Raw genomic sequence first — 13,308 nt, 5'->3', positions numbered from 1 at the left:
TTGTGATAAAGCTGCCAATGAGCATGTTCTCTTAAAGTCAAAAACTCGGGGTTGATTCAGAGAAAACTCCAGGAACAAACTTGCCAACAAAGTTTCAAGTTGACAGGTATTCTTTATTGCAGTGCCGGGAGGCACGGGGGATAGCTCCTCCTAAGGGTTATCACTGTATTGCTACACTGGCCATCCTGATATAGTCACTGGGCATACACACATATTTATGAGGCTACACATGAATTAGATCATTTTCCAGAAAGTTTCCTGCAGGCATACGAAGATGTGGTGGTGGTCTTTGAGAGTCGCTTACTTCTCCCAACAATCTTCATAACTTCTGGCAGCCTTTGAAGCACCAGCTTAATTAACATTACGGACATAGCAATAATCCTGTCCTTCGACTCATCACTTAGTTTAACTACTCCCATCCTGGACTTCTAGTTCCAGATACTCCCCATCCCCAGGTCCTGGGTTTTTATTCTATATTTCTTACACTGTTTGTACTGAGGTCGTAAGAACCTAGAACTACATCAACTACCTTCAAGCACCTCGGTTATTTTTCATTACAAAGCCATCAAACTTAATGTTACTTAGAACTGAGTACATTTTATGCTTTTGTGCCTCCTTGTCTCAGGGTAAGCAATGGTGTGGAAGAAGGTTCTCCTGTATTTCTTGGGCTGTAGTGTCATAAGATTAAAGAATGCGTTTTTAAACCCGGCAGTTTCATGCTTTATTTCTTGGAAGCTCTAGAGCTCTGCCTTTGGCAGAATCATGAACACTGGTGGTTTTATTTTTATTTTTATTTTTTTTTTAAGTTTTTAATGATGTAGAAACAATTGTTGATCTTTTAAATGACTTTGAGAAGACTGGTATCTTGGATGTAAAGTCTACATCTGCTTGAGTGACTGCCTTGTCCTCTGTTATCTTAGTCTAGTTGTTTAGTTAAGGGACCTTGCGACAGTGGATGTTGTTTTCCTTCTGTTTTCCTTCATTTTATTTGCAACCTTTGGAAAGCAGGAGGGAGAGACTTGAGGGGTGTTCGAATATCATCCCGATAGTTTGGAATCAGGGTGTAACCAGAGTGCACTTAAAAGTGCTTTTCAGGTGCATGGGTTTTGAGGTAACTAGAGAGATCAGATAGTCTGCACTGCAGTATTTGACCTACAAACTAATTGTTAACCATCTTGCAGCACAAACTTTATGTACAAATAATAATTCTCTTTTAAACAGCTTTTAAAAGACTAAGAAGTGATGCTCTTTCAACTGTTAGGAGTGTGGGAGATCTATTTTTGTTAGGACATCTATCTTACATCCAAGAAGGAAAAATTGTAGACTACTTCTGTTCACATGCTAGCTTTTTGTTCATGTAGCTTTTATTCTGTTTTGTGTAAGGTGAGAGTAGCTGTTAGGACTCCAGGCCCCTGTTTTAAAGAGCCTAAGTATCAAAAAAAGTCTGAGTGAAATTAAGACTCTGATCTATACTATGATAAGTACTAATGCCAATATAGATCAGTTGTGCCAGGTTGAATTCTAGTAAAATTTTTGAACTGTTTTGATCTGTAATTTTTCAAAAGTAGAGGAAGTTAGAAACTTATTTCTCTTCAGTAACTGTGTATATGCAGAGCATATGTATAGCTGCACAAAAGTGCCTGCGTTTGGAGTAGAAGATCCTGTTACAACCATGGCACAGATTAAGACATTTGTTTGAGCCAGCTGTATAATACTGTATACTGCTATTTTGTGTAGTTGCTAAGTGTTGCTGTAGTTTGTCTGAATCAGCACCTTAAAATGTCTTTAGGTTAAGACTTGCAGAAAATCTGTGGCATATGTGTATGCCTGCTTATATCTGCTAATATTCCAAATTCTCTAAAACAAAAAAGTAACTTACTGCAGGGCAATAAATAAAAAGATACTGCTTACCTTGATGTGCATGTTAACTGTCAGTAAATATCCTCTGTTGTCCAGTTTCAACTTCTATTTATTATTTGTCTGTGGCTTCACAGCAGGTTAGTAAGCTGGGAAAGAATTTGCATCTTCAGAATCTCCATCATCAGCTTGTCTTTAGGCAGCAGTTATGTGGACTCTCAAAGTGCTGAAATAGAAAGAAAGTTAAATAGAAAGAAAATTAAATACTCTTTTCCCCCTTGAAATTAGATTTGGTTTAGTGGGATTCACAAAATCTTCAAGTTGTTTGGATTAACAAAGTTGTTGTGTCACATTGAGAGAATTTATGAAAGCAGCTTTTTGGAAGCCATTTCTTTTTATTTGTTTGTTTGTTTTCCAGGTAAAAATTGCTTTGTAGTGAAGATGGAGGGCATAAAAATTATAATAAATTCCTCACATTCCCCCCCCCCCCCCTTTTTTTTTTCCCCTCCCTGCTATTGCCATCCCTACATTCTTGATTGATTGGGGTTTTTTTGTTCTGAATTCAGTTAGTTGAAAACAAAACCAAAAAATCCTGAATAATTTTGGTTTTGTCTCTGCTGTGCCCCACACAGCTGGGTATTGGGAGCTAGGAACATTCTGAAATTGCCCTGGGATCGAGTGCATGGGGGTATTCAATATCGTTCTTGTTGAGTGTGAAAAGGATTTGTTCTGTTGCTGAGCAGCTGGGAAGGGATGGCTCAGAAACCAAAATGTCCTCAGCACTAGAAACTGACTTAGGGCTTCTGGTCAGCTAACTTGTAGAACATTTCTGTTCTGGAATTTCTGATAATGACTCTGAGATCAGATTAAAATTTCACGTATTTCAGCATCTTTTTTCTGGCCTTCTAAGTTCCTATTTTACTATATTTTATTATTTTTTTAGTTTGTGACTCCTGAAGGTAATAGTGATTTCTAGAAGTTATATATTGTGTCCGCAGTGGCTTACTTGCGAGTGATCTGACAATTCCTGGTTTTCCATTTCTGTAAGACTGAAATTTGTTTCAGCATCGTTACCTTTTCTATTAGTAAGGTAACTGTCTTCACTAATTCTTTCAGAAGAATGCATGGAAGATGTTTGTTCCCAAAATCAATAATGAATTTCATTTTTCAATGTGCAGCAGCAGGCTTCTGTGCCTCTTCTCTTTCGTCCCATTTAATTTTGGTCTTACAGTCTTGTAAAGCAGAAGCTATTCCAACTAGCAACAGCTGCCTGAGTGTGGTTGAATTGTGTAACAGAGGATAATGCCATCTTACCACCTTCAAATTTAATACCCAACTAGAAGTCACTTTTTAGACTTCCTGTGAGGAAGAGGTAAAGGAAATGCACGTATCAGTTCACACTTTTCTCCTTTTAAAGTTAAGTTAGTAAGAGCTAGAGTAGTTTTCTGAAATGTTTTAGAGGATCTTCTGTTTTTGCAGTCTTACACCATGTGATTTATAAGGAGAATTGGATGTCAAGTACAAAGCTTTAGCGTTTTTTGTTGTGATTTGGGTATCTTTGAGGATTTGGAGGGGTTTTTTAATTGAAAGCAAAGTAACCCTTTTGTACAAGGAACATTGAGTCTGCCATCACATACAGTGAATAAAGCTTTTGGATGTTTTTATACTGAGAATACTTCTGTCATGTTTATTTCCAACTGCTTTTAGCCTTATTGTTGAACAGGTAAGGTTGTGTGGTGTTCCTGTATGGTAGGGAAATAACGAAGACATGATCAGTGTATATCATGGAGTGTGCCCAGTTCTGGTTGCTATTAATGGAGGTAGGGGAAGGAAAGAACTGAAGGAAGTGTAAATTCCTTTAAGTATAACTATCTGAACTCCTACCAGTTGATCTACAATTTAAGCAGTTTTTCACACAGGAAAACAAATAGTGTCACTTTTTAGGTTCATATAGATTAAAAACAGGACAGACAAGCCTAGTCACTACCCACTTGAGGCTTTTCTGTCCAGACTGTCAGTTGGCACAAGAGCCACAGCTTTGTAATTAGAAACTTGCACATTAGAAGTGATAGAGTTCTTCGTCCTTAGGCCAGTTGTTAACTCACTGCCTTTGTCCAAAGCAAGTAAAACTTTACATTTATTTATTTAGTTTATAAATGAGGATGATGAAAATTTCATGACAGAATTGAAATATGAGCCTTGGATTTGGATTGTTCTCTAAAACCTAATTAGTACCACTGAGATGTTTCTTGTTGAAGAGTCCTTATGACTGAAGTGGAATGTTATGCAAAAAGAGCACCTTTTTCAGCAGGAAGACAAATTTCTGTTGGCGGTTTGCCTTGTGTGGTGACCTAAATTTAAAACAAGTCCTATTAACAGTGCATAGATGTGCCATCTATGAGCATGCAGAGGATTCTTCTCATGGCATTAGTAAAATTTATTACTGTATTTGGTTATCTTTATTGGGATTAATGAGATAGCCCAAGTACAATATATATGTAGTATGAGCTTTGGATATTTATTAGTAAGTGTGAAGTGTGCAAAATGAAGTACACCCCTGTCTGGAAAGTACATACTAAATTTGTAAGCTACTGACTTTGTAAATGAAATTTATCCAAATGTTTAATCTGAAATTAATTAGGCTGCAACATACAAAATAATAAAATGTAAAAGGAGTAATTTTTAATAACTAGTCTGTTTAAAATAGAACCCTCTCTAGCTGTGTCTGAATGGCTGCATCGGTTAAATCTTAACTATGTTAGTAGGAAACCCACAGATTTCCAGGATACATGAAACATAGAATCATAGAATCGTTAGGGTTGGAAAGAACCTTAAGATCATCTAGTTCTAACCCCCCTGCCGTGGGCAGGGACACCTTACGCTAAATCTTATCACCCAAGGCCTAGCTGCTGACACTTCATAAACCACTGCGATAAGGATATTGGCTTAATATCTTGAGTGAAAGTACATCTTTTGATCCTTTTATCATTTAATTTTTAACTTTCCTCTGAAAAACCCCAAGGATTCATGTTGGTCTTTTGCCTTTATGGGTCCTACTTTTTTATTTTGACCCCAGTCATGGACTGTGTGGTGCTATTCTAAAGGTACTGTTATCAGACTTTGGTCACAAGAGCATCATGGGGATATGCATAACTGCTTTTATGATTTAAATGGCAGAATTGAGGAAGATATTCTGGAGGCAGGCAGAGAATCCTAACCTGATTCAGCTGAGTTGTTTGCAGTGGATTATGCTTTCGTTTTTTCCTGACTTTTTTTAACTGGTGAACACATTTGCCTTGTTTAGCTTTATTATGAGCCACGTATTTCCCTAACAGTGGAGTATTGAAAGGACTTGTCTGGAGAACAGATAAGGTATTTTTAGAAATCTGAATATCTTTTTTAAAATAATAATAATAATAAAAAAGTTGTAACCATAATCCAATATTCACTGAAACATGAGTAAAGCCATTTGTCTGACACAGCTGTCAACTTCCTACAGCTGAAATAATTTCAGTATTTTTTAAGATAAGTCCTCTAAAGTGGAAAGCAGACCTCATGCACGCTTGAACCAAATAAAGTACAGTGAACTGAAGAAACCCTCTCATCACTCGCTGTGCTGTGGAGTCTTTGGATTCCAGGCAGCAGTCTCAGCTGTCCCAGTTTAGGCTGTGTTGTATCAGGATTGGTTGTATCCATGTACTGCCTCCTCCCTTTTCTAAATTTCACTGGGGGAAGGCTCAAGGCAAGGATTAAATGTAGAAGCTGTCACCAGGCTTCCCCAGTGCAGCTGGCACCATGGATAGGCTTCAGAGCAGCTCCTGCTAGCTCTGTAAGCCTTCCACTCTGCCTCCTCGCTCACTATGTTTCCTCTGAAAAGATTTTGAGTACAACAATTCAAGAAGAATTCCTCTTCCCTGTTAATGCAGCTTTATTACCAAGTCTTTACCTCTTGATTGTTGGAAAAAAATCTTGTAAAAAAACTGACCATCGAAAAACTAGACCTTGAAAGAAAAAGCCAAAGAAGTCAAGTAACTGAAACATACAGAACAAAACCTAGTTGCCTTGAATTCAAGCACATTCAGAGGAAACAAAGTAAGACCAGAGATACCTGCCATGCCTGTTGGCAGTGTTGAAAGTCCACCCTCTGCCTCTCTTCCTAGGGACAGCAATCATGAATGCCGGGTGTGCAGAGTGACACTGGTGGGTTTGTCAGCATATGCCAAGCACATCTCCAGCAAGCTGCACAAAGATAATGTTTATGACCATGACAGAAATCAGGAAGAGAAAGAAGAGGCAGAAGAAGAATATCTTGACAAAGAAGTCATTCAACTAATCAAACAAAGGAAGGAACGGAACCGGTGAGTTTCCTCTTGGGTCATAGAACTGCTATTAACACAGGATATGTTCTTAAGACTTCGGTGCTTGTGAGATCTAAACTGCTTTTAGCTAGTGTACTTGTTATGACAATAGTCCAGGAGCCCCAGGTGGATATTGTACATTCAGCATGTAAATGTGTTTCTGCTGAATGTTCTTGTTCTGTGGATCTACTAGTGAGGAAGTACAGCTATTCTCCATTATGGATAAAACCAGTCCCCAGTGTGGAATCCTGTGTTTGGAGAGCAGTAACGTTTTTATTTTAGTGTTTGATACCCATTTAACTCAAAGGCTTAATAAATGTGACAGTAGTGCTAATACTGTTGGGGTGGGAGGTGGTTTTAGGAACCTGGCCTTTATTGAGAACTGTTGCTGACCATGCTTTGTTATAAAACTTTAATCTGTTTGTTTTTACAAGTTAGATTGTTCTGCTGATGTTGCACTAAAATCCCATAGTTTTTCAATGAAATTTCATACCTGTTTCATCTTAACTAAGCTAAACATAATTCTAGTGGCTCACTATGAAATAGAAGTATTGCCTTTTATCTTCCATGTGATTCCGCAAGTGTGTGTTGCAGTTGAGAATATATTGTTTGAATAGTCTTACGGCATGGTGATGGTATGGAAGGGGCATATAATTTTTGAAGGGAACTCTTGCTTGCTGTGGCTAAAAATTTCAATTGGCATCTCCCAGGTGCAAAATCTGTGGAGTTTATTTGGTTTTGACACCATTCTGTCATATTAGGGTGTCCCTGTACTGCAGGTTGGTAATGTTTTCATGTTGGTAGCAATGTCACCACAGGTTTTGTGGTAAAGGAGTAATGTTGCCAGTACAGTGGTATTCTGAGGCAGCTGAAATCTTAGAAAATCTGTCTACTGGATGCCAGTTTGAAAGGGGAAAAAACCAAAAGTACATGGATCAAGTTACTAATAACAGCAAAATTGTTTCCATTAGATCATAATCTAGTTGAGTCAGCTCCTAGAACTAACGGTATCACTTAGACACTGTTTTGTTTTTATTCCTTCTCTTCCAACTCACTTTATCTTATGCAGGAGGCCATTTCCCATTAGAGAGTAATTATTTGTGAATCTTTTAGCAAAACTGGAGCGGTTTAAAAGCTTAGGAGGTGCACAATATGAATATTCAGTTTATTCAAAAGTGACTCAATTGGTTTTGAGTAATAGTGTGAAATTTTCCTGTCATGCTTGTCCAGGGATCTAGGATGAGTATATTTCTATAATGTCAGAAAGAAGCATTTCCGTAATCAGTTTTTGGAAAAACTTTTCAAAAAAACCTCCTAATTGGTTGAATAAATACTTAGAACATTTAGACTGCTGACCCTGGGAATAGCTCTTGGTGTTAAGGTAGCATTTAGCTTTAAATGTACATGTGATAACTTACCACGTGTTCATGGTAAGTTGCCAAGATAAGTACTATCCAAAGGGCAGTAGGTAGTGCTTCTGGGAGGCTCATACAGACTCAGCATTGCATGCTGTAGGCTATTCAAGTCTTTTAGTTAAAACAAGACAAAATATTTTTGTATCTGAGGTGCAACTTGTGTGGATGTTTTACATCTTGTGTTTAACCTCAGCTTTATGAACTGAGACATGATCTCAGTTGTTTTTTCTGGTAAGTAGGATAACTGCTTTTCTCAGCCTAACCTTCATTCTATTCTGTATCAGTTCCTTCAAGTTACTCCATCTAATACCAATGGAATAGCCTTAAGAAAAATAATTATCTCCCTATGAATGAGTTTTATCAAGATTACTCAAATTACAAAGATTATATGACAGAAAGAAGCTTTCTTTTTGTTTGTTTCTTAGTAGTCCAATAATTGGTAAATAAAAAGGTATACTATCTTCTGAGTTAAACAGAAGTATTTAAGAATTAGTCTGTTGAACTGTCCCTGCACCAAATCAGTTTCTCCTGTAAGAGCAGTTTTGAAATATCATATTTAAGTAAAGGTACAACATCAGTTTTGAAAGTCGGACACTACAGAAGCCTGAATAGCAAAGCAGCTAAAGAAGTTATCTCTGTTTTCTCTTTATTAAAAGAAGTTTTCTTCCCAGTGCAAATAAAAAATAAAATGTGTGGTTTGTGTGCTCTTGGATTTCAGTAAATGGCATCAGAATTTAGGTTTTTCTCAATTGTTTTGTAGGCAAACTGAGCCAAGCTGTGCAAACCAAGAATTAGAATGTGATGATAGGAGATCACAGAGAAGGCGAGAAGAAAGAACTACTTACAAAGGAAGAGATGCTTATGATCAGCCATCATGGCATCATCATAATGCACCACAGAGGGACAGGAAGTGGGAAAATTATGATTATATTAGTCCTAGACAAGGCAATTTTTCACACTCTCAGTGGAACCTTAACAGACATTCAGGTGGCTCAAAGGAACGCTTTGGAAGGCATCAAAATGTTTTGGGAAGCTCTTCAAATTGGCATAAATATGGGAATTCTGGAAGTGCTTGGCATCCAAGCAGGTGGGGAGGAGGAGCATCAAATTGGCATCACAGTGCTAGGGAGAGAAATTCTGCTTGGCACTTGGAAGGAGCAGGTAATTTTTCTATTTGGAATTCTAAGTGTTACGGAGGAAACTGGAAATCTGGTTCTCGTGGTTCAAATGGCTGGAATTTTGGAGGCTCAGGAGATACGTATTCAGTAGAACCTGTTAAATATAATAAGGAAAGATATGCATGGCAGGAGAAAGACACTGATGTTCCGCCATACAGAGATCGAAAAAATAGAAAGGACTCGCTTGATTTTACTAGTGATAAATTTCCTTTTGAGGGGGCTTTGGATTTTGGTACGTTAAAGCAACCAGAAAGCAAAACTTCAAGAGCCAGTGGAAAAAGTGGCAGTCCTTCCAGAGATAAAATGCATCGCTGGACTCCTTACCCATCCCAGAAAGCTGCAGAGCAGCAACCATGGGCTGAAGATAATGTATCTAAAACTCCAGATAAACTGGAGTCTGTAATTATGCCTCTTACTGATTCACCAGTGAAAGGAAAAACTTGTGAAGTCAGTGTTAGCCTTTCAAAACCTAAAAACTGGGAAGCATTTTCCCCTTCTAATGTGACCTTGGATCACATTGAGGCTTGCAAAGTAATGAAAGACTGTTCCAGTGGTGAAAAGCCTGACAAAACTGATGGCACAAGTAATAAGATGCCATCATTGAAGGTTCCTCTTCTGAATATCACAGATATTATGTTATCTTCTCCAAAGCAAGACAAAAACAGTGTCTTGAAAAATTTCAAGGTTTTGTTATCCTCAGCTAGTGGTGAAGAGCAGAATCATTTGAATGCACTGAACTTGGAAACAAACAGTTCCTCCTCTTATTCGTTGAAGCTGCATGGTGCATGTGCAGATAACTTACAAAACAACAAAGATGTCCTTGGTAGCCATCTTGGAGAGACTGTTAATAACTTGTGTGAAACAGAACAAAGCCCCAAAAATATTCAGTCCACCCATTCCTTGCAAAATGTTCCCTTAAGCTCTTGCAAGGATGCAAGTGACCAGAATAGGGAAGAAATTGGGAAAACACCACCAAAGGACAACTTCAGACTAGATTCATTAGAAGATGTGAGCGATGATGATTTAACAAGAGGTGAAAAGTTACAATCAAGAGCTGAAAAGTTGTGTTCTTCTGTTAGTTCTTGTTTACCCTGTGACACTCCAGAAGGTAAACCTGCTACCCCTGAAAAGGGTGATGATGAAAAGCTGACTGCTTCAAGTATTGCTCCTGCTGATCTAAAAGATTCTGTGTTTCAGATGGACTCCACAGTTTCTCCATCAAGCGGTCAGAACCATGAGCATGTAGATTTGAAAACCCCCTTGCAGGATCGAGAAGGGGATGAAGAGCAGGTCAAGTCACACGATCACTTTGAAATGGAAGGTTTTGAAAATCCATCAGATCATGAACTGCAAAAAGGAGGAGGCCAGTCAATGGGCCTGCTTCCTGATTTAAGCAAACTTGGCCTCCCTGCATCTCTGCAACGAGACTTGACACGACATATTAGTTTGAAGAGCAAAGTTGGAACACATCTTCCAGAGCCCAATCTCAATAACGCACGGCGCATTCGGAATGTGAGCGGGCATCGAAGAAGTGAGACTGAAAAGGAGTCGGGACTTAAACCCACCCTCAGGCAGATTCTTAGTGCTTCCCGGCGAAATGTAAACTGGGATCAGGTCATCCAGCAGGTAACCAAGAAGAAGCAGGAACTTGGCAAAGGCTTACCAAGGTTGGTAGCTTTCGGAACTAACCATGCCTCTCTGTGAGCATGTTGAGGGGGAGGGTTGTTTCTTTCCAAATCTGAAATGAATTCCAGAAACCTAACACTAAGACTTGAGAATGAAGCGTGCTATACCACCATCTTTTGCATATACAGATAATACAGAGTTTTTGTCATTGCTTCCTGCTGTAGATGTCTATCTATAGATAAGTAATAGTAGTCTGCTGCTTAGGAAAGATTCTGATCCAGTTCATAATTGTTGCTTAATATCTGAATATGGACTCCAGCAGTATATTTGCTTTTCAAGTTATAGTAAGTGGAAGAATATAATAATGCAATTGGGATGTGAACATTCCTGTGTCAGTTTCTTATTTCTTCATTTATTCAAGATTACAAAAATGCTTGCATTGCTGCAGGCAGAGTAAATGCTTCCTCTTCATTTGTTAATCTTTTCATCTGATGCGCAGCTTGGTTTTGTGCTTAAAGAAAGCTATTTTATAATACTTCACTTCTGAAATTTTCTTTAAACCTGAAGTTTTTGAAGTGTCTTGAGAAGATGTCATATTTGCTTATTCCAAACTTGGTTTGGAATAATTACAACAACGTGATTTCAGACTTGGAAATCATGCTGTCAGTTCGTAGCTGCTGCATCTAATTTTGTGACACACGAAACATATTCCATTGCCAGGTGAGACACAAAGGACAGAATACCAATGTAATTGAGTTGCTAGATCTCTTAAATGCAGTAATATGCTCTTGGGGAAGGGGGAGGCTTTTTTCTAGATTTAGCTGCCTTGTTACATGTATATTTATTTTTCTTTTTGTCTTGTTAAAGGTTTGGCATCGAAATGGTGCCTCTTGTTCAAAATGAGCAAGAGGGTCTAGAACCTGGTGAAGAATCTGATCTGTCTTCACTAGAAGGATTCCAGTGGGAAGAGATTTCCTTAGCAGTGCCTGGCTCAGCCAGAAAACGTAGCTTTTCTGAAAGTAGTGTTGTTGCAGACAGAACTCCTTCTGCTTATAGCTTCTTCAGTGAACAAGCCAAAATAAAAGAAACTGGGCAAATAACTGCAGACAGCCCCTCGCATCATATAACATCTGGATATGAGGCAAGTGCCGACATTGAGGCTGACTTGAAACAGGAGATATCTTCTCTGCCTTTGTCACCAGTTATGTCTGAAAAAACTGAGACTAGTGGAAGGAGTCAAAGTCTACCAGCCACTTCTGAGGTCGCAGGCCTCACAAAACAAGAGCAGGAGAGCCCAGAGAAGAGAACACCTCTTCTTGAAAAACAAAATGTGCTTGAAATCTCAGAAGAAAACCATCCAGCTTCAAATAATGCTTTACTTCTTACATTGTCTAATAACATAGATGCAGCTACAGACAGCAGCTGCACATCTGGTACTGAGCAGAATGACAGCCAAGGAATTGGGAAGAAAAGAAGAGCAACTGGAGTAAGTGTGCATCTTTGTCCAGCTTTGGTGCAATAAGAAATGTTTTTTTCCCAGTCAGTGATCATTCAGCCTTGGAATGATCTCTGCAAGGAGGACTTTATTTGATTGTCTTGTACACTAGATAGCCTCAAACTAATTTGCGTTTTTGACTGAATTTTTTTAAAGAATTTTTTTTCATTTCTGCCTTCCTAGTGCAGGACTTTTGCTTATTCTTTTTTAATTAATAGGAATGGTAAATGCTCTTTAATTTTGATTTGTAATTGATGTGCTATGCTGGTAAATGAGAGCTATTAAAATAGTTCTGTGGAAGAAGTTGCTGTTGTAGGAAGGATTTGGTGTTCCAAAATTTAAATGGAAGATAGGCTGTAGCAGAAATTTGTTTTCCTTAAATGTTTCTGGTTTTATGGTCAAGAAAGGAAGGACAAACATGTCTACAAAATTATATACTTAAAATTATAGCCTTAACTCTGAATTTGTTTCACTGTCCTGTCTTGGACTTACCCAGAGGGGAAGAAAAGGTTTCTGGTCAAAATCCTCGGAATGGTTTTGTTAACTGCAGAAAGGGATAATTTTAATTCCTCACTGATTTAATCCTCTAGACTTCCAACTAAAAACATAGGGCAGAAAATCTGACCCAAGTGTGGTCTTAACATCTGAGCAAGTAGAAGGCTGTTAGCTTGGTTAATATTTTTTCCTCGTTGAGATGAAAATGTGGCACTCACTTTGTTGCCCTCCCTTGTATGAGAATATACAATTAATTTTGTGAATTCTTCTCTATGGGTACAAGCAGTAGTTGAAAAGACAGTGGATGTTTAACTTTCTGATTTAGGCAAAATTGCTCCTGTAACTTTTGTTAATAAATTATTTTACTTGCAGGAGGGATCCTCTCCTGAGATCCCTAGTCTAGAAAGAAAGAATAAGAGAAGAAAAATCAAAGGTAAAAAAGGTGAGTGACTGTCATACGTATGTGCATCTGGTATAGAGGTTATAACTAGTAGTTGCGCTATTAATACTGCTGACTAAATACTAGTAGTATTTTGACTTGGTTAATATGTTAGTTCCTTGATGTTACTTTGGTGCTGCTTGGGCTCTTCCTGAAGATCATGGAGTAGACTGCTGTCAAGTCTGCAACACTTTCTTTGAAGCTTCCTATCTTAATTTGTCAGGCGTTATTTCCAACAGAAAACTTTGTGCCTCCTTTCTGCCTGCAGTGGACTTCAGAAAGTAATATAGGAGCATCTTTTACAGAGTACTGTGCTCAAGAGATTGCAGATATGAGTCTTGTGGCTTTAAGTCATCTGGGACTTCAAGAATGATCTTTCATCACTGGGTTTTCTTTTAAGCTGCCCTTCCTCGGCTTCTAAATTAACTGAATAATTTAAATCTTG

At 38.2% G+C, this 13,308-nt stretch overlaps 1 protein-coding gene across 2 annotated transcripts in view; it reads left to right on the top strand.

Annotated features, from left to right (window-relative positions):
- Window positions 1-13,308, top strand: part of ZNF106 (zinc finger protein 106) — a 35,776-nt gene that overhangs the window by 11,075 nt on the left and 11,393 nt on the right. For both annotated transcript variants that reach the window (XM_061462371.1, XM_061462372.1), the window contains 4 exons: window positions 6,018-6,215; window positions 8,391-10,475; window positions 11,302-11,920; window positions 12,797-12,866. In XM_061462371.1, coding sequence (XP_061318355.1) covers window positions 6,018-6,215; window positions 8,391-10,475; window positions 11,302-11,920; window positions 12,797-12,866 — 2,972 coding nt within the window. The remainder of the gene's footprint in view (window positions 1-6,017; window positions 6,216-8,390; window positions 10,476-11,301; window positions 11,921-12,796; window positions 12,867-13,308) is intronic.

This window comes from Pezoporus flaviventris, unplaced genomic scaffold, assembly GCF_033815535.1.
Source record: "Pezoporus flaviventris isolate CSIRO_AGI_PZ_B2104156 unplaced genomic scaffold, CSIRO_AGI_Pfla_v1 ptg000035l, whole genome shotgun sequence".
NCBI lineage: Eukaryota > Metazoa > Chordata > Aves > Psittaciformes > Psittacidae > Pezoporus > Pezoporus flaviventris.
The sequence above is the reverse complement of the archived record's forward strand: the minus strand, read 5'-3'. Positions and strand labels throughout refer to the sequence as shown.